Source organism: Siniperca chuatsi, linkage group LG22 (genome assembly GCF_020085105.1).
Source record: "Siniperca chuatsi isolate FFG_IHB_CAS linkage group LG22, ASM2008510v1, whole genome shotgun sequence".
NCBI classification, from domain to species: domain Eukaryota; kingdom Metazoa; phylum Chordata; class Actinopteri; order Centrarchiformes; family Sinipercidae; genus Siniperca; species Siniperca chuatsi.
In genome coordinates this window covers 16529683-16550790 of record NC_058063.1, presented here as the reverse complement: position 1 = coordinate 16550790, position 21108 = coordinate 16529683, and the positions used below count along the sequence as shown (strand labels likewise).

Here is a 21108-nt window from a genome sequence, read left to right as displayed (position 1 = left end):
TCTTTGGAAACCTTAGAAATTCTAATTGAAACTCTATCGGGTCATTGGAAATTTTTAATATATGAAATGCTGTTTTGAATTTATTGTAGCACAACAAAACAGAGACTGGAAAACACTTATAAGCACACAGCTGTTTAATTGTTACATAACTTATTACACAATCAATAACTTTAATAACAAAGATCCATTTCTCATTAATGGAAAAAACTGAAAAGCATCTTTCAGCATCTCAAAGTCATGGAAAGCATAAAATAAATCTTTCAAAAAATACAGAAGTTATCACAATATCATAATAAATGTCCTTTCGCACATAGAATTGATTTTGATTAACCTAAGGAATTATAATTCATGGTCTGTGAATTTATTGTAGCTGGCACAACAAAAGAGAGACTGAAAGAACTTATCAACACACAACACACAGCTGTTTACTTGTTGAATCACTCAAAACAAAATGCAAAAACTCTTCAATCAAGAATCAACTAATGAGGAAAACAAAATGTGTAAAATAAATAGTTATAGATGATTTCAGATTATTGATCACATGATTATTATCATGTTTTATGATATCCTGTTCATATTGAATGTCTTCAACCTCTCTCTAATAGAATTACAATTTGATCTCCCTTTGGAATTATTCATAATTTAAATTTGATGTCGTCATCAATCATTTCTCAAATGTATACTAATTGTTTACCCTGTATTGGTAAAACACCAATCACACTGATACTCAAAACTGACAAAAATTATTAGGAAGTTACTACAGCTCGATCGCTAAATCCTGGTTCCCAACTAATGATTTAAATGTCTCACCCATCCATAAGTCAAGTAGCCCACTCTTCCCTAGTTGGGTTTAACATGATTTATATGTTTTATCTAAAAAAACATCAACCTCCTGCTCTGCAGTGCTGTCAGAGTATTTATTCTATTTGTTGTTTTGTTGTGCTGCACCCCAAGATTGGTTCCAGACCGCCTCCGCTGTCTTCTGGATGGCTTCCACTGGAGTTTCTGCCCCTTCAGCTGCATTATATCCTATCAGACCACCCTTTACTACGCCACTTTGAGCGGCCAATGCAACTGTTCCTCTTGCTCTTGCTGAAAAATCTGAAAGGTCCTGAATATTTCTAACAGTTGCTGTAACCATCTCTGCCACACCAAGCAAAGCTCCTAACAACGCACCTGTTGCAATACTTGCTGATCTGATCAATAACGTGTCAAAAACGCTAATTTTAGCCTTGTTTCTAATCTTTTCCTGTGACATGTTTCCTGATGACAGTCTAATGCGCTCTTCCTCTCTCTGTATTTCTCTTTTCACTTCTTGTAGCATCTCATTCGTATAGTAGCATCCTTTGTTTGCCTCAAGCATTGTGTCTAGTGTGTTGAATATCTCTGCCACATGGAACTGGTTGCTCCTGTAGTCGTCCTCTTCGTTGTTCTTCCAGTATTTATTATCAATGACGTGGCACGGCCTCCGCACTTCTTCATCAGACAACTCAGATTCTTATTCTGACTGACAAACTCCTCAATTTTCATTCCTTCCGGGAGCTGGTCACCATGAGTGAAGACAACTGCAGCATATTTTAGAGCATCTTCAGAGAAACATTGGCATATTTTAGTGATGACAGCCTGCTCCTGCTCTGTGAATCTCTCCACTTTAAGCACAATGAGAAAAGCATGAGGCCCAGGAGAGCACTCTGTGATACACCTCACTATCTCAGGCTTCATGTCCTCCTCAGATCTATCTGTGTCAAAGAAACCAGGAGTGTCGATCAAAGTGATGCTTCTTCCATTGACAGATTTGGTTTTTGTTTGACATTTTCTTGTTCCAGAGTTGGGAGAATGGTTTGTGGTGAACAGTTTCTCGCCAAATATGGTGTTAGCCAGGCTGCTTTTCCCAGATCCAGTTTTTCCCAGTAGGACGATCCTCCTTGAAGTCAGTACTAGAAGACAACAATGACTCTGTATAAATACATTACATTTCACTTTTACTTGTTCTGTTAACCTGACATTTTGGCTCTGATTATTTTCTCATTTGATTATTTGTTTGGTCTGTAAACTCAGAGAATAGTGAAAAATACCAAAAGGTACCATCAGCATGCCAACATGTTCACAGTGACAATGCTAACATGCTGATGTTCAGCAGGTGAAATGTTTATCATTGTCTTAGTTTAGTGTGTTAACGTGCCAACAATTGTTAAATAGCACTAAACACAATATGGAAGATTTAAAATACATAAAATAAAACAAATCAAATAAATAATGTGAAATACAACACACATGGTTATATGCATTTCCTTTTTTTGTATGCATTTACTGTGTTATAATGATATGAAAAACATATGTTAAAGGACAATTATTTAGCTTGAATTTGTTTATATATACATACAAAGTAAATTAATATAGCAATGTGTATTATATTTCACTTGTTTGTTTTTTGATTGTTTTTTATTTAGGCATTTTATATCTTACATCAAGTAGTATTGAACAAATAGTATTTTGGCCTGATGATGGTGCCAGATTAAAAGTTAAGGGATCATCAAGTGATTACATTTCCTCCTGATGTCATGGAAATTCTTCCAATATCTCAGTTGTTTCGTAGCAGTGAGTGAATTGTAGATGGATAAAGTTCTGTGTGTGGCAGAATTATGTACAGCATGTTGCTCAGTGTTACTAAATCAATTTACTCAAAATGGTACTTAAGTACACATTTTAGGTACTTGAACTCCACTTAAGAATTTCCATTTCATTCTGCTTTAAACTTCTACTCTTCTACATTTCAGAGGAAAATATTTTCCTCCACTATATCTACCTGACAGATATAGTTACCAGTTACTTTACCAAGATTGTTCATACAAAACACAGGATGAAAATATCATGCACTGTTAAAGATTAAACTACCCAACAGTATACAAAGTAGTTAAAGGTGGCTCCACCTTAACCAGCTACAACAGCAAAATGCTACCTACACATTCATGCATCACCCATAAGAATTTCATAATAAAAGGGCCCATTTTTCTTTCACTTTTGATACTTCAAATACATTTTGCTGATAATACTCACATGCTTTTACTTTAGTTACATTTTCAATGTGAGACTTACTTGTAAGTATTTTTACAGTATGGTGTTGTCACTTTTACTACATAAAGAATATGAATAATTCCTTCACCACTGCACTGATAAAGCTCAACTCACCGTCCATGTTGTCAGAAAACAAATCACTGTAGGCACTCGTCCTTGCTGGATGTTTTGTTCTCTTGCTGTGGTTTGACTGTACTCTCATTTTCTACCGGTTAGACTTGTTGATTAGCTGTACCTGAACAATGGAAAGAGTATCACCTATGAGCTCCTGATACAGGCCTTGATTATGCAAAATATGTCAAAGCGTAAGTAAAAACTCAAATGAAAATAACATAATCAAATTCATGTTCAATGCATTTAATTAATGTTTTGTTTTTACACCTATCAGAATCATGTAAAAACACATTAATTATTTTTAAATTACTATTTGTAGAACAGAATTTTGTAAAATCATAACATAACATGACAAAAGGCACGGTAATAAAACAGTCAGGTAAAATAAATAACAAGTGATAATAAGAGAAATAGAAAAGAATTACAGCAACAAGAATAAAACATAAAAACTCCATTCACTGCCTTCAAAATTCCATATTTCCCCACCACTAAAGGTGATTAAAAACTCAGTGCTATGAGTGCATTTTACATTTATACTGTATAGTGAAAAGCACAATTTCCTTTAGAATTAGGTTTCTTGTTAAAGGCATCAAGAATAGCTTACATAATAAATGGGATACTCTATTTCGTGTGAAAGAGTGAGGATGGCAGCTGCACCTTTTCATACCTTTTTAGGGTGGAGTGTTTTGTCTCTGAGTGAGACACACAGTGTTTTTATTGGCAGCATCTATATCCAACTTCTGGGAATCAGCTGTACAAGGAAACAGACTGAAAACAATAAGCCCTTAGTGTTTAAAGTGTGGCCTGTAGCCAGATTACTTCTTTCTTATAAATCCAATAAGGGCTGTAAGTTTATTCTGGTCTTTGAGAATATCACAAACTACACAGTTGTTTGCTATTTTGGGGAACCTCAGAAATTCCGATTAAAATCTGCAAACATTGCAAGTGACTATGTAGTCTGACGTTGGTTTTCGCTTGTTTTCTGATCACGTCCTGTGACATGTGTCCTGATAACAGTTTAATGCGCTCTTCATCTTCGACTTCTTGTAGTATTTCATTGGTGTAGCAGCCTCCGTTGTTTTCCATCAATATCTTGACTGGCATGACTATCTTTTCTGACGCTGACATGCTCATTGAATACACACCGGTCAGATCCTTTAGATCATCAAGTAAAGGTCTCCTCACTATACCTAGAATCAATTCTAAATCAGCTTATGGTTCCTTCATTCATTATGGTTCTACTCTCTGGAATTCTCTACCACATGAACTAAGGTCTTGTTACGGAACAGACAGGCAGGGGACACTGAGATGGACAAGAGTGTTCTTTACTTGATAACAGCTAGAGAGAGTGGGTATGGAGAGAGAGAAGTGTGAAGGAGGGAGATCGCTTGGAGAAAGGAGATCTAGGGTTTTATGCCGAGTGGCATGGTCAGTACTACATTCTAACAAGGTCAGACACATACTGAGTTGAGTGCAGGGATTGTGAGCTAATGTGGAGCAGGAGTGTGATTGGGAGCAGGTGTGGATCGTTAGTGGGTAGCGGAGCCTGGAGTATCCCTGACAGGTCTGCTACAACAGTATCTTCTTTTAAAAGCAGACTAAAAACATATCCTTTTTTCACAAGCTTTTAGTTAGGTTTAAAATGTGTGGTTAACATGTACAAAGTGTGTGGTCAACTGGTTTTATCATAGAATCAGTATGTTTATCATTATCATTCATTTTTTATTAATAATGATAATACCTACTTATCTTATTCCATTTTTATTGTAATACCATTTTATCTTGTTTTTATCTTATCTTGTGTTTCCATATATGTAATACCTCCTTATCTTATATGTATCTTGTATGTTTTTGTCATGCATGATTTTTGCCTATTTTTCTTTTTTGCTTATATTTTGAAGCACAATGAGTCTACATTTTCATTTCATAGCCAGTCTATTAAATGTGCTATATAAATAAACTTGACTTGACTTGGGGAGTATCATGTGCAAAAGGGTTACATACATACATAGGTACATACAAATACCGATGATTATGAGGAAGAGGATGAAAATGATGCATATGATGATGATTAACCTTTTAAAATTCACTGTGGATCTGTGGTGCACCGGATCAGGGTTAAGGTCTGGGGACACCAATAAACCAAAAACTCACTAGCTCCCATGACGTTTGCCTTTCACATGAGTCCTTATATATGCATTTTGGCCTTACAGTTCTTCTGTTACAAGCTTTTTATTTTGGTATGCCAATAACAACATTTTGGGAATTTGATGTCCCCTTGTCTTTGGCTTTTTCTGTTGTTGTTTTTCCCTTTGGCTGCATTTAGAGTGTTTATCTAGGTCTGTTGTTAAATGTTAAATATGCTTACCCCCATTTGGAAGGCTAATTACTGTTTTCTCTGATTTGATATTTACCATAAAGTGCTGGAAAATAATCATTTTTGATTAGACTTTATCAAGCAGACAGTCTTTTTAGGGATGTTTTGGGTGATATTTTAAAATAGAATCTCATTTAGCTACTTTCCCTTTTGTTCTCCCTGCAAAACTTCATACTTGTATGACTATTTATGCAATTGTAGTACCTTAATATTTGCATTCACATCATTTTGCCAGAAACATGTCCCAAAAAGGGGTTTTGGGCACCCTGAGACCAAATGGCAGGAGTTGGGGATGCTCGTTATCAACTTATGATATATGACCCAAGGTATAAGCTAACAGGAAATAATAGTGAAAAAAAGTGGCAGAAAACATCCTGAGGGATGGACCTGGCTACCGGCCTGTATCTGCATCAAAGAAACCAGGAGTGCACAATAACATGCCACTTAGATTTATTTTTTAACGTGAGTAACCTGAATAATCTTGACTGCATCAGCAGTAGCTCTACCAAATTCCTCAGACACTTCTCAAACAGTTCTGGCCTCCTCCCAGTCCAGGATGTGGTTCCCTCTCTTTAAATTATGTGAGATAGCTGACATCCAGTTTTCTTGGCTGTCTTAATTGCTCGACTAAATACTCAAGATGTTTTCTAGCAATACCACAGTACTCACCGTAAAATTTTGACTTATGCAAAAGTAGAAAAGTATTGGCATCAAAATATTCTTAAAGTACCAAAAGTAAAAGTACTCATTATGCATAATGACCCATTTCAGAATAATGTTTATTATATTATTGGATTAAAACTATTGATGCATTAATGTGTAAGCATCACTTTAATGTTGAAGCCGCTAAAGGTGGGGCAAATTTTAGCTACTTTATCTGCTGGGTATCTTGTGAATTTCCCCATGGGGATCAATATAGTTTTATCTTAATCTATAATCAAACCCTAACCCTACCCTATCATACTTGATTTATTGATTATATTTTGTATTATTAATTTTAATCTGGCTCAAAGGATGACATTCATGGTGTGCAGAGACTTTTACATCTAGTGACACTATTAGGTTGAGTCTAGATTCAAACGTCCCATCAATTAATTAAAAAACTTGCTCAAATAAAATTTTTATTTGTTTACTGTTCACATTGTAATCCACAAAGAACCACAACTCTTTTAGCAGGAGCATCAGAAGGCCTGTCTAACAAAATCATGTTGTACATACATTAAGAGATATTTTCTGGTTAGCTTTTGCAACAGGAAACAGTGACCAATATTTTAAGAGCAGACAGAAATACAGCCAACAGCGTACACTTGTTTGATTTAAACAATCTTTAAGATCTTCTCTACAAAAGATGTTAAAATGTTTTATCTTCTTGGTTTGTGGTTACAGTTTACAGTACACAACACATCAAACCAACACACTCTGTGGTTAGCTCATGAAAAAAGAATAAGTGACTAAAGTTTGAAGCTCAGACAAGAAGCACAACCTATTACATATTTCATATGAATAAACATAATCACCTCAATGGTTGAAGTTTCTTTAGAACAAGATTTTCATTGAATCTACAGGCTTCACAGTATTTCAGCTGATAACGATCGATTAACATATGCCCTGATCAATCATGTGTCGGTCACTTAGGATCGGCTCGTGACATCCACATCCTTAGCTTTTAAGTATGAGAGCATCACAATTTACATTATGTAAAAAAAAGAAGAAAAGTCTTTTGGGAGCCATCTCAGTGTAGCAGCTATGCACTGCAAAAATAATTTGACCAAAAAACCCCCAGCTATTATTAAATTTCTGCATCCTGCACATTAAAGGGACAGTTCACCCCAAAATCACAAATCCGTATTTTTCCTCTTACCTGTAGTACTATTTATCCATCTAGATTGTTTTGGTGTGAGTTGCCGAGTTTTGGAGATATCTGCCGTAGAGATGTCCTCATTTTTTTAATATAATGGGACTGCTTAAGATAATCCACAGATTTGTTGTGAGCAGTTTCATGTAGGAACTATTATCTTTCTACCAAATAGTTTGTTATCCATGTTGGCAGTTGTATAAAGGGTCTAAACTCGTGATTCAGAATGTCTACTTATCTGCATGTATGGTGCTCCTTTTAAAGGACAAGAAGTAACCTTAACTCACAGTCAACAATGCCTGTAAAGAAAAGAGTGCATTTTTGCCACCCATTTAATTTCCCTACTGAATGCAAGGTGATAGCGGGAGCAACAAAGGCATGTTGCAATTGTCTTTATCACTTGTATCACTGCCGTATGAAAACTTCAACACATAATGTAGGCTAATCACAATCACAGCACAAAACACATTCCATCACAGGCTTTAAAATAAAATATTTATTGGCTTAACTAAAAGCTTTCTTTGATCAAATTCTTTCTTTCAAAATTTCTAGTACTGGTACTTTGTTACCAAGGCATAAGAAGAGATAAAGTATTATTTTCAAAACCTTATTAACTAAAGATAACAAGGATATTGTGTGTATGTGTGTGTGTGTCTTTTCTCCTGACAAAGGTTTTATTCTAGTGTCTAATGCCCTAATGCCCCCACACTTCACAGTGTGGGGGCATTTGGGGAGTTCAATCGCTGTGGTCAAACAAGAATTAACATGAGACTGCCGGCAGGGATCCAAACATGATACTGACTATTACAAGGCATTTTCTGGGAGCATTACACAGCATTGTGTTCATGCTGAAATTTATAGAGATAGAACAGGACCAACAAAAGGTGTTAAAATGTACAATTAACTGTTATTCAAAGAAAAGTGTGGACAGCTACAGGCTGTGGCAACAAATCCTGAGGAAACTATAAATGAATTATGTAGTACAGTAACGGTACATGTTACACTGGAATAAAGCAAATATTATACAAGAAAAATTATGAAAAGTAGCATGTTGGATAGCTATTGGCCTACAAACTTATATCCTTTGTGTTGGCCACAGTTTAGTGATAGTAAACTAACTTTTAATAATGACTTTGGTGATCCTCTGACTTTTTCTCTAGCGACACTAGCAGATTAATATTGCAAATTGTCCAATACTTTGGTTCATGATCAAATATCTGCAAAACACCCGATCAATGACATAAGCCTCAACTGTACTATATGTTTTGTGCTAATTATCAAAACCTAACATGCTAAACTAACATGATGACATGATTAACATTACACCTACTAAACATCATGTTAGCATCAACATTGTGAGGATGTTAGCATGCTGACATTAGCTGTGCCTCAGTATAGCTTCACAGAGCTGCTAGCATGGCTGTAGACTCTTAGTCTTGTTTCACTCTTTGCAGTAATCTTTGCTAAACATATTTTACCTCCTCTGTTATGAAATCAATTTAATTATCCCAATGTACCATTCATAAATTGATTACCTTACCAAGTAAAACTTTATTTGCTCAAATGACGATTTTTCATAGGTTTCAGTTTATTCATTCTTTATATTTGCCTTAGTGATTCATTGTAATCCACAAAGAACCACAACTCTTTTAGCAGGAGCATCAGAAGGCCTGTCAAAATCATGTTGTACATACATTAAGAGATATTTTCTGGTTAGCTTTTGCAACAGGAAATGCTGAGCAATGATATAACAGAAATACAGCCAAGAGCGTACACTTGTTTGATTTAAACAATCTTTAAATTCTTCTCTACAGATGCTGTTAAAAATGTTTTATCTTGGTGGTTTGTGGTTACAGTTTACAGTACATGCACTGGACAACATATCAAACCAACACTCTGTGGTTAGCTCGTGAAACAGGAATAACAGACAAGAAGTGCAACCTATTACATATTACAAATGAATAAACATAATCAGCTCAATGGTTAAATATTTTTAGAGTAAGATTTCCATTTGATCTACAAGGAGATATGACTTTTAAATCATATATTATCTCCGACTTCTTCAAGAGTCATGGCTCATTATAGGTTTTAACTCTGTTTTGACTTTGACTGTAAGAGTCTCTTGACAGCCTCCATTGCCTTCTTCGCTGCTTCCTGTGGTGTGTCTACTCCCTCAGCTGCATGATATCCTGTAACACCTCCCATCACTGCTTGACAACTAATCCACCCAGCACTACTACACCAAGCAAAGCTCCTAACAATGCACCTGTTCCAATACCTGCTAATCTGACCAAAAGTTTTGTGGATACATTGACCTTAGCCTGCACTCTGACCTCTTCCTCTGACATGTTTCCTGATAACAGTCTAATCTGCTCCTCCTCTTGTTGTATTTCTTCCTCCACTGCTTGTAGCATCTCATTGGTGTAGCAGCTTCCCTTGTTTTCCATCACCATCTTGTCTATTGACTTAAGAAGCTCCTCCACTTGGAACTGGTTGCTCCTGTTTTTATCCTTTGGATTTTTGTTCCAGTGTTTATTATCAATGACGTGGCACCGGCTGCCACATTTCTTCACCAGATCACTCATCATCTTATTCAGACAGAATCCTCAATTGTCTGTCCTTCATGGAGCTCGTCTCCATAAGTAAAGACAACTGTTGCATATTTTAAAGCTTCTTCAGAAAAGTATTGATGTATTTTGTTGATGACAGCCTGCTCCTGCTCTGTGAATCTCTCCACTTTAAGCACAATGAGAAAAGCATGAGGCCCAGGGGCGCACTCTGTGATACACCTCACTATCTCAGGCTTCAGCTCCTCCTCAGATCTATCTGTGTCAAAGAAACCAGGAGTATCAATCAAAGTGATGCTTCTTCCATTGACAGATTTGGTTTTTGCTTGACATTCACTTGTTTCAGAGTTGGGAGAATGGCCGATCGTGCACAGTTTCTCTCCAAATATGGTGTTAGCCAGGCTGCTTTTCCCAGATCCAGTTTTTCCCAGGATGACAATTTTCCTGTTTGACACTGAAAGAGAATAATCAATTAATAATACTGTACATGTGTGTGTTTTGGTTGTTTTCATATATAAAAAGAGACACATGAGCTCAATTACAAAAAAATCCTCATTGGTCAAAAATCACAATGGAAAGGGAAAGCTGTTTGTACTAAAATAGCTGCATTAGCACAATAAGAGAATAAATAATGGTGTCAATACATAAAGAGAGGCCCACGAGCTAAATAATGATTAAGAACATCTTATGTATCTAACAGTATACCAATCACTGTTCAACAATATAAGTTAATGTATTGTGGTAAAGAACACTGAGGATCATTTTGTAAACAGCTTTTAATCGAGATGATCAGGGGTTTTATTTTGGCGATCTGAGTCCTTTATTATTGGGTATCTAAACACTGTGTCCAGTCTGATACTTATAATTACCTAAATGTTGATTAAATGTGTATCTGACACATTGAAATTTCTGCGGTAGACTACGAAATTTGGCGCACCTCATTTTTCACGAGACACTTCATCCACTGGAGGTCCTGGTTCAAAACTATTAAATGTATAAGCTTAAATCATTGATTATGTTATTAAGGAAAGTTTAACTGGAAGAACGTGACGCAATCAGTAGCAGAGAGGACGTCTCACTCTGTAGAGTTGTTGGAGTAATGGATTCGTTTCCTGTAGAGGATTTAAGCTAATTTCCGAACAGAGTAAATCTCCGGTGCAATCAAATAATTAATGATAATCACACACTCTAATTTTCACTCTAAGTATGCAAGGATCACTATTAGCATTAAGTAAAAAAAAAAGAAACAAAAGCACAATTAGATCTATGGCCGTCATCTAAATTTAGCCTAGGACCTGTAAACTGTCAGAAATTATTTAAAACAGAACCATTATTTACATTTCTGCATCTTGCAACTTAATGTGCAGTGTTCAGTCCTGACAGGAATAACTGAAAGAAATTAACGTCCATGTTGTGAAAAGTGAAGTAACTGTGGAGAGACAATTAGTCGAGTGACAAAACTGCCAGTGTGTATTTGAATATGTTTCCTGTATCTTGTGTCATTTTCACTTCCTGACTTGTTGCACAGTGGACGAAGTCCAAAAAAAAGCATACTGTAGGTTATCTCACGCACATCTCATTTCACGGTATAGCCACCATTAAATAGAAATATTCCATCACGTTTTTGGTTTAATGATAATCTGATAAAAGACAGGAAAACATGTAGGACTTTTTTTCATCAATATTAATCTTAATTCTTTGCTCGACTAAATGCTCAAGACGTTTCCTGTAGGAGACTCGGCTACAGCAGAAACTGTCAGTTTAGACAGTAAATATAAACAAATATTTCACTCTGTCAAACACAAATAGTTCAGCTGTAAGTCCAGATGAACTTATTCCAACTGGTCCACGTACTCAGACCTGGGGGTCAGTTGGGTTGACGAGAAGGGAATGTTAGGAGCACATTAGTGACTTTTGGACACAAATAAAACGTCCCATCAGGGCACAGATCTGGTTACCTGCTGAAATATACATTGACTGTAAAGTAAAGGGTACTTTAAGGTCCTGAAAACTTTTTCTCAAGCAGCTTGTTACTCTGGGTGATGGAGTCCTACATGAGCACAAATCTGGGCAGGGCTTCATTGGAAAAGGGTGATGTCATGTATGAATGCACCAATCAGAGTTTAGCAATATTTGAATCAAAGTCTGATAAAAGTTGTGAGACTTGTGAGATTCGTGTGAGAGAGTTGTGAGTGTTTGCTCATGTTGCTGCTGACTTTACCAAGTAAAAACTTGATTTACTCAAATAAATCTTTTCCATAGGAAAAGGTTGATATTTTGGGCTTTTAGTGAAATAGCTTGGCAATTATTGGAGAGGTTGTCATGAAATTTGAGAAAGATATCAATGGTGCCCAGAGGATGAATAATAATGACTTTGGTGATCCCCTGACTTTTCATCTTGCACCACCAGCAGGTCAAAATTTGAGCAGTAGTTTGGTCTAAGACCAAATACCTGCAAAACTAATAACACCCGATCAATGACATAAGCCTCAAATGTACTATATGTTTTGTGCTAATTATCAAAACCTAACACACTAAACTAAGATGATGACATGATTAACATTACACCTACTGAACATCATCATGTTAGCATTGCCATTATGAGGATGTTAGCATGCTGACATTAGCTGTGCCTCCGTACAGCCTCACAGAGCTGCTAGCATGGCTGTAGACTCTTAGTCTTGTTTCACTCTTTGCAGTAATCTTTGATAAACATATTTTACCTCCTCTGTTATGAAATCGTTTTAATTATCCCAATGCACCATTCATAAATTGATTACCTTACCAAGTAAAAACTTTATTTACTCAAATACATTTTTTCCATAGGTTTCAATGTATTGATTGTTCATATTTGCCTTGGTGATATATTATAATCCATAAAGAACCACAACTATTTTTGCAGGAGCATCAAACTGACTTAATCGTGTTGTACATACATTGAGTGATATTTTCTGGTTAGCTTTTGCAACAGGAAAAAGTGACAAATATTTTAAGAGCAGACAGAAATACAGCCAACAGTGTACACTGGTTTTATTTAAACAGTTTTTAAGATCTTATGAATGCTGTAAAAAAATGTTTTATCTTCATTTTTTGTGGTTACAGTTTACAGTACATGCACTGGACAACACATCAAACCAACACTCTGTAGTTAGCTCATGAAACAGGAATAAGTGTCTGAAGTTTGAAGCTCAGACAAGAAGTACAACTTATTACATATTACATATGAATGAACATAGTCAGCTCAATGGTTCAATATTTTTAGAGCACGATTTCCATTTGATCTACAGGGAGATATGGCTTTATAATTATATATTATCTCCCCTTTCTTCAAGAGTCACGGCTCATTATTGGTTATGACTCTGTTAAAACTTGGCTCTTAGTCTGTTCATAACATCATTTGCTTCATCTAAGACAGATTGGGCCTCATTCCTGACAGCCTCTGCTGCCCTCTTTGCTGCATCCAGTGGTGTGTCTGCTCCCTCAGCTGCATGATATCCTGTAACACCTCCTATTAGTGCTCCCACTGCAGCAGATGTCCCTGTAACTATGCCTAATGTTATTCCAGCTGTTCCTCCTGCTACTGCTGCTCCTGCTACTCCTCCTTCTGCTCCTCCTGTTAGTACTGCTCCTCCTGTTATTACTGCTCCTCCTCCTAATGCAGCTTTTGCTAGTTTGCCTATAGCTTGTTGTAATTGTACTGGCTTTGAAGTCTCATTTAAAACTGTGGCAACTAATCCAACCATCACTGCTACACCATAAAATGCTCCTAACAATGAACCTGTTGTTGTACCTGCAAATTTGACCAAAAGCGTCGTGTATACTCTGCCCTTGGCCTGCTCTCTGACCTCTTCCTCTGACATGTTTCCTGATAACAGTCTTATGTGCTCCTCCTCTTGTTGTATTTCTTCCTCCACTGCTTGTAGCATCTCATTAGTGTAGCAGCTTCCGTTGTTTGCCTCAGTTATCTTGTCTATTGTGTTAAGAAGCTCCTCCACCTGGAACTGGTTGCTCCTGTTTTTATCCTTTGGATTTTTGTTCCAGTATTTATTATCAATGACGTGGCACCGGCTGCCACATTTCTTCACCAAATCACTCATCATCTTATTCAGACTGACAAAGTCCTCAATTGTCTGTCCTTCAGGGAACTGGTCTCCATGAGTAAAGACAACTGTTGCATATTTGAAGACTTCTTCAGAAAAGTATTCATTTATTTTGTTGATGACAGCCCGCTCCTGCTCTGTGAATTTCTCCACTTTAAGCACAATGAGAAAAGCATGAGGCCCAGGAGAGCACTCTGTGATACATCTCACTATCTCAGGCTTCAGCTCCTCCTCAGACATATCTGTGTCAAAGAAACCAGGAGTGTCAATCAAGGTGATGCTTCTTCCATTGACAGATTTGGTTTTTGCTTGACATTCACTTGTTTCAGAGTTGAGAGTATGGTCGATCTTGAACAGTTTCTCTCCAAATATGGTGTTAGCCAGGCTGCTTTTCCCAGCTCCAGTTTTTCCCAAGATGACAATTCTTCTGTTTGACACTGAAAGAGAATAATGTCCATCAATAATACTGTACATTTGTCTTTTGGTTGTTTTCATATGTAAGAAAATACACATTAGCTCAATTACAATAAAAATCCTCTTTGAAAAGGGAAAGCATTAAGCACTTATAAAATAGCTGCATTAGCACAATATGTGGTAGTTTAAGATTTTTCATTTCCTGTTTTATTTTGTAGTATTCTCCTCCCCTTGTGTGTCTTGTGGTTTTACTTCCTGGCTTTGTTTTCCCTCCAGTTTTGATTGTTGGCCCTTTCTTAATTGTTTGCACCTGTGTCTTGTTGTCTCACCTCCCCTAGGGTATTTAGTCCGGGTCTCTGTCTTTGTTCAGTGTGGGGGTCATTGTTGTTCCTTGATGGTGGGTTTATGGTGTGGTGTAATTCCAGCCTGGAGTTTTGTTCCTGTCTTGTGAGTGTTCCTGACATTTGAGTGTGTTGCTGTTTGGTGCGCTTTTGGTTGTACCTGGTTCCTGTACCCTGTTCCCTGGCATTCTCATTGTGAGTTCTGTTCTGGATTCTGTGTCTCCCTTGGACCTTGGCTGGATCCTGGATTTTGTAATTTACCTGCTCCCGATTGACATTGTTTTGCCACCTTGGACTCACTTCTCTGCTTCCACCACTGCCAGCTGGTAACCTATTTGCCTTTTGCCTGTTCGTTACCTGTCTGTCTACCAGTCTGCCTGTACCTGCCTGTAAACCATATCACCCCAATAAATGCTGTAGCCATCCGGCTACTTCACCTCATGCCGCTTCCTGGTACTGTGCATTTGGGTCCACATACTACTAAACAGCCCACACGACACAATAAGGGAATGAAGAAGGATATTAATACACAAAAAGAGGCCCATTTACATTTTAATGACCAAGAACATATTGTATATTTAATCTCTACGAACAGTACCTATCACTGTTTGACAATATGAAAAAATAAAAAGATTGATGGTAGTCTTTTAAGTGTAACAACTTTGCATTGTTAAAAATGACTAAAAACAAAACAGCTATGAATTAAATTTCTGCATCTTGCACCTTAATGTGCAGTGTTAAGTCCTGACAGAAATAATTGAAAGAAATTAACTTACCGTCCATATTATCAAAAGTGAAGTGACTTCGGAGAGACAATTAGTCAGAGTGACAAGACTGCCAGAGTTTGTGTGAATATGTTTCCTGTATGTTGGACCCAGTTTGTTTTTGTTTTATCTTGACAAGCCTAGACAGCTTCGGCAACAGCTCTACCACATTCCTCAGATACGTCACAGACAGTTCTGGCCTCCTCCCAGTCCATGATATGGTTCCTCTCTTTGAATGTCTTGACTAAATTTGCTAAAATAAACTTTTTCATAGGTTTCAATGTATTGATTGCTCATATTTGCTTCGCTGATACATTGTAATCCCCAAAGAAACACAACTACTTTAGCAGGAGCATCGGAAGTGATATTTTCTGGTTAGCTTTTGCAACAGGAAACGGTGAGCAATGACAGGAATACAGAAGCAGCACATCAAACCAACACTCTGTGGTTAGCTTGTGAAACAGCAATATGTGACAATAAGCTCAGACAAGAAGTACAACCTATTACATATATATGAATAAACATAATCAATGGTTAAATATCTTTTAGACCAAGATTTTCATTTAATCTACAGGGATATATGACTTTTTAATGATATATTATCTCCCCCTTTTTCAAGAGTCACAGCTCATTATAGGCTTTGACTGTTTTAACTTTGGCTGATATTTTGTTCGTAACATCATTTGCTGCATCGTTGACAAATAGGGCTCCGTTCTTGACAGCCTCTCCCTTTGCTGCTTCGCACTACTACACCATAAAAAGCTCCTAACAATGCACCTGTTCCAATACATGCCAGTTTGATCAAAAGCTTCATAAGTACGCTGCCTTTAGCCTGCTCTCTGAGATATTTCCTGCTTTTCCCAGCTTCAGTTTTTATTATTATTATTATATTATTTTTATTATAATGACAATTCTTCTGTTTGACACTGAAAGAGAATAATGTCCATCAGTAATACTGTACATTTGTCTTTTGGCTGTTTTTATATGAAAGAAGATACACATGAGCTCAATTACAATAAAGTACCAAAAGTAAAAGTACTCATTATGCATAATGACCCATTTCAGAATAATGTTTATTATATTATTGGATTAAAACTACTGATGCATTAATGTGTAAGCAACACTTTAATGTTGAAGCTGCTAAAGGTGGGGCAAATTTTAGCTACTTTATCTGCTGGGTATCTTGTGAATTTCCCCATGGGGATCAATATAGTTTTATCTTAATCTATATTCAAACCCTAACCCTACCCTATCATACTTGATTTAGTGATTATATTTTGTATTATTAATTTTAATCTGGCTCAAAGGATGACATTCATGGTGTGCAGAGACTTTTACATCTAGTGACACTATTAGGTTGAGTCTAGATTCAAACATCCCATCAATTAATTAAAAACTTGATTTGCTCAAATGAAATTTTTATTTGTTCACTGTTTACATTGTAATCCACAAAGAACCACAACTCTTTTAAAAGGGGCATCAGAAGGCCTGTCTAACAAAATCATGTTGTACATACATTAAGAGATATTTTCTGGTTAGCTTTTGCAACAGGAAACAGTGACCAATATTTTAAGAGCAGACAGAAATACAGCCAACAGCGTACACTGGTTTTATTTAAACAATTATTAAGATCTAAACAGCACATCAAACCAACACTCTGTGGTTAGCTCGTGAAACAGCAATATGTGACAATAAGCTCAGACAAGAAGTACAACCTATTACATATATATGAATAAACATAATCAATGGTTAAATATCTTTTAGGCCAAGATTTTCATTTAATCTACAGGGATATATGACTTTTTAATGACATATTATCTCCCCCTTTTTCAAGAGTCACAGCTCATTATAGGCTTTGACTGTTTTAACTTTGGCTGATATTTTGTTCGTAACATCATTTGCTGCATCGTTGACAAATAGGGCTCCGTTCTTGACAGCCTCTCCCTTTGCTGCTTCGCACTACTACACCATAAAAAGCTCCTATCAATGCACCTGTTCCAATACATGCCAGTTTGATCAAAAGCTTCATAAGTACGCTGCCTTTAGCCTGCTCTCTGAGATATTTCCTGCTTTTCCCAGCTTCAGTTTTTCCTATAATGACAATTCTTCTGTTTGACACTAAAAGAGAATAATGTCCATCAGTAACACTGTAAATTTGTCTTTTGGCTGTTTTTATATGAAAGAAGATACACATGAGCTCAATTACAATAAAAAAAATTCTCATTGGTCAAAAAGCACAATGAAAAGGGAAAGCAGTTCGTACTTATAAAATAGCTGCATAAATAAAAAGAGGCCCACGAGCATATTAATGATCAAGAATATTGCATATATCTAATTTCTTCTAAGTACCAATCACAGTTCACAAAGAAGATCTATGGCAGCTATCTAAGTGTTAACACCTGCACACTGTAAAAAATGATTAAAGATAACAAAAGCAATTATCCCCTCCTTGAACCGCCACCTTAACGTGGTGGAGGGGTTTGAGTACCCGAATGACCCTGGGAGCTATGTTGCCTGGGGCTGTATGCCCCTGGTAGGGTCACCCATGGCAAACAGGTCCAGGGTGACGGGTCAGACCAAGAGCGGTTCAGAAGACCCTTATGGAGTATTTAAAATCAAGGCCAGTTACGTCGCCCGGATTGGCGCTACCGGGCCCCACCCTGGAGCCAGGCCTGGGGTGGGTGCCCGACGGCGAGCGCCTGGTGGCCGGGCCTTTCCCACGGGCCCGGCCGGGCACAGCCCGAAGGAGCGGCGTGGGGCCGTCCTCCCGTGGACCCACCACCCGCAGGAGGATCCGTAGGGGGCCGGTGCAGAGAGATCTGGGCGGCAGTCGAAGGCAGGGGCTTCGCGACCAGATCTCCGGACACAGAAACTGGCTCTAGGGACATGGAATGTCACTTGGCTGGGGGAAGGAGCCTGAGCTTGTGCGGGAGGTTGAGCGTTACCGGCTAGATATAGTCGGCCTCGCCTCCACGCACAGCCTGGGCTCTGGAACCCGTCTCCTCGAGAGGGGCTGGTCGCTCCATTTCTCTGGCGTTGCCGGGCGGGAGAGGCGGCGGGCTGGTGTGGGCCTGCTCATAGCCCCACAGCTCAGCCGTCACGTGTTGGAGTTTACCCCAGTGAACGAGAGGGTCGCGCCCCTCCACCTCCGGGTGGGGACAGGTCTCTCACCGTTGTGGCGGCCTCACGGGCCGAACAGCAGTGCAGAGTACCAGGCCTTCTTGGAGTCCCTGGGAGGGTACTAGATAGTGCACCACCCGGGACTCCGTTGTTCTACTGGGGACTTCAACGCCCACGTGGGCAGCGACAGTGACACCTGGAGAGGGGTAATCGGAAGGAACGGCCCCTGATCTGAACCCGAGCGGTGTTCAGTTGTTGGACTTCTGTGCTAGTTACAGTTTGTCCATAACTAACACCATGTTCAAGCACAAGGGTGTCCATCAGTGCCGCGTGGCACCAGGACACTTAGGGCGGAGGTCGATGATCGACTTTGTTGTCGTATCATCTGACCTCCGCCGCGGTCTTGGACACTCGGGTGAAGAGAGGGGCGGAGCTGTCAACCGATCACCACCTGGTGGTGAGTTGGATCCGCTGGCGGGGGAGGAAGCCGGACAGACTTGGCAGGCCCAAGCGTATCGTGAGGGTCTGCTGGGAACGTCTGGCGGAGCCCTCTGTCAGCAGGGTCTACAACTCGCACCTCCGGGAGAGCTTCTCCCAGATCCCGGGGGAGGTTGGGGACATTGAGTCCGAGTGGACCATGTTTTCCACCTCCATTGTCGATGCGGCGGCTCGTAGCTGTGGCCGCAAGGTTTCTGGTGCCTGTCGCGGCGGCAATCCCCGAACACGGTGGTGGACGCCGGAAGTAAGGGATGCCGTCAGGCTGAAGAAGGAGTCCTATCGGGCCTTGTTGGCTCGTGGGACTCCCGAGGCAGCTGACAGGTACCGGCAGGCTAAGCGTGCTGCAGCCCGTGCGGTCACAGAGGCAAAAACTCAGGACTGGGAGAGGTTCGAGAGGCCATGGAGGAGGACTATCGGTCGGCCTCAAAGAAATTCTGGCAAACCGTCCGACGGCTCAGGAGGGGGAAGCAGTTCTTCACCAACACCTTATGCGGTGCGGGTGGAGAGCTGTTGACCTCGACTGGGGATGTTGTCGGACGGTGGAAGGAATACTTTGAGGATCTCCTCAATCCCGCTGTCACGTCTTCCGAAGAGGAAGCGGAGGCTGGGGACCGGAGGCGGATTCATCCATCACCCTGGCCGAAGTCACTGAGGTTGTTGGCAAGCTCCTTGGTGGCAAGGCTTCGGGGTGGATGAGATCCGTCCTGAGTATCTTAAGTCTCTGGATGTTGTGGGACTGTCTTGGCTGACACGTCTCTGCAACATCGCGTGGCGGTCTGGGACAGTGCCTCTGGACTGGCAGACCGGGGTGGTGGTCCCTCTGTATAAGAAGGGGGACCGGAGGTGTGTTCCAATCACAGAGGGATCACACTTCTCAGCCTCCCCGGTAAGGTCTATTCCAGGGTACTGGAGAGGAGAATTCGTCCGATAGTCGAACCTCGGATTCAGGAGGAGCAGAGTGGTTTTCATCCCGGTCGTGGAACACTGGACCAGCTCTATACTCTCCATCGGGTGCTCGAGGGTTCATGGGAGTTTGCCCAACCAGTCCACATGTGCTTTGTTGATCTGGAGAAGGCATTCGACCGTGTGCCCCGGGGCGCTTTGTGGGGAGTGCTCTGGGAGTATGGGGTCCGGGGCCCTTTGCTAAGGGCTGTCCGGTCCCTGTATAACCGGAGCAGGAGCTGTGTTCGCATTGCCGGCAGTAAGTCAGACCTGTTCCCGGTGCATGTTGGACTCCGCCAGGGCTGCCCTTTGTCACCGGTTCTGTTCATAATTTATATGGACAGAATTTCTAGGCGCAGTCAGGGGCCGGAGGGTGTCGGTTTGGGAACCACAGGATCTCATCTCTGCTGTTTGCAGATGATGTCGTTCTGATGGCTTCTTCAAACCAGGACCTGCAGCATGCACTGGGACGGTTTTGCAGCCGAGTGTGAAGCAGCTGGGATGAGAATCAGCTCTTCCAAATCTGAGGCCATGGTTCTTGACCGGAAAAAGGTGGTTTGCTCTCTTCGCGTGGGTGGGGAGTCCTTGCCCCAAGTGGAGGAGTTTAAGTATCTCGGGGTCTTGTTCACGAGTGAGGGACGGATGGAGCGTGAGATTGACAGGCGGATCGGTGCAGCGCCTGCAGTGATGCGGGCGCTGTATCGGACCGTTGTGGTAAAGAAGGAGCTGAGTCGAAAGACAAAGCTCTCGATTTATCGGTCAATCTACGCTCCTGCCCTCACCTATGGTCATGAGCTTTGGGTAGTGACCGAAAGGACAAGATCGCGGATACAAGCGGCCGAAATGGGCTTCCTCCGCCGAGTGGCTGGGCGCTCCCTTAGAGATAGGGTGAGGAGCTCAGTCACACGGGGAGCTCGAGTAGAGCCGCTGCTCCTCCACGT

The 21108-nt window shown here is 39.9% G+C and overlaps 2 protein-coding genes and 1 pseudogene across 2 annotated transcripts; all 3 read right to left on the bottom strand.

The window, feature by feature from the left end:
* Positions 1-116: 116 nt before the first annotated feature.
* Positions 117-5800, bottom strand: LOC122869905 (annotated as a pseudogene).
* A 3185-nt stretch (positions 5801-8985) lies between these two features.
* Positions 8986-11336, bottom strand: LOC122870688 (GTPase IMAP family member 7-like). Its single transcript, XM_044185051.1, is given in 3 exon segments — positions 8986-10017; positions 10020-10442; positions 11327-11336. Coding segments are annotated over 3 exon segments (825 nt in total). The 3' UTR covers positions 8986-9625.
* Positions 11337-12760: 1424 nt separating this feature from the next.
* On the bottom strand, positions 12761-15932 carry LOC122869904 (GTPase IMAP family member 7-like). The gene is made up of 2 exons (XM_044183306.1): positions 15620-15932; positions 12761-14525 (listed from the first exon to the last, which is right to left on the bottom strand). The coding sequence occupies exons 1-2, from the start codon at positions 15624-15626 to the stop codon at positions 13351-13353; spliced, it is 1182 nt and encodes a 393-aa protein (XP_044039241.1). The 5' UTR covers positions 15627-15932; the 3' UTR covers positions 12761-13350.
* Between the last annotated feature and the right edge of the window lie 5176 nt (positions 15933-21108).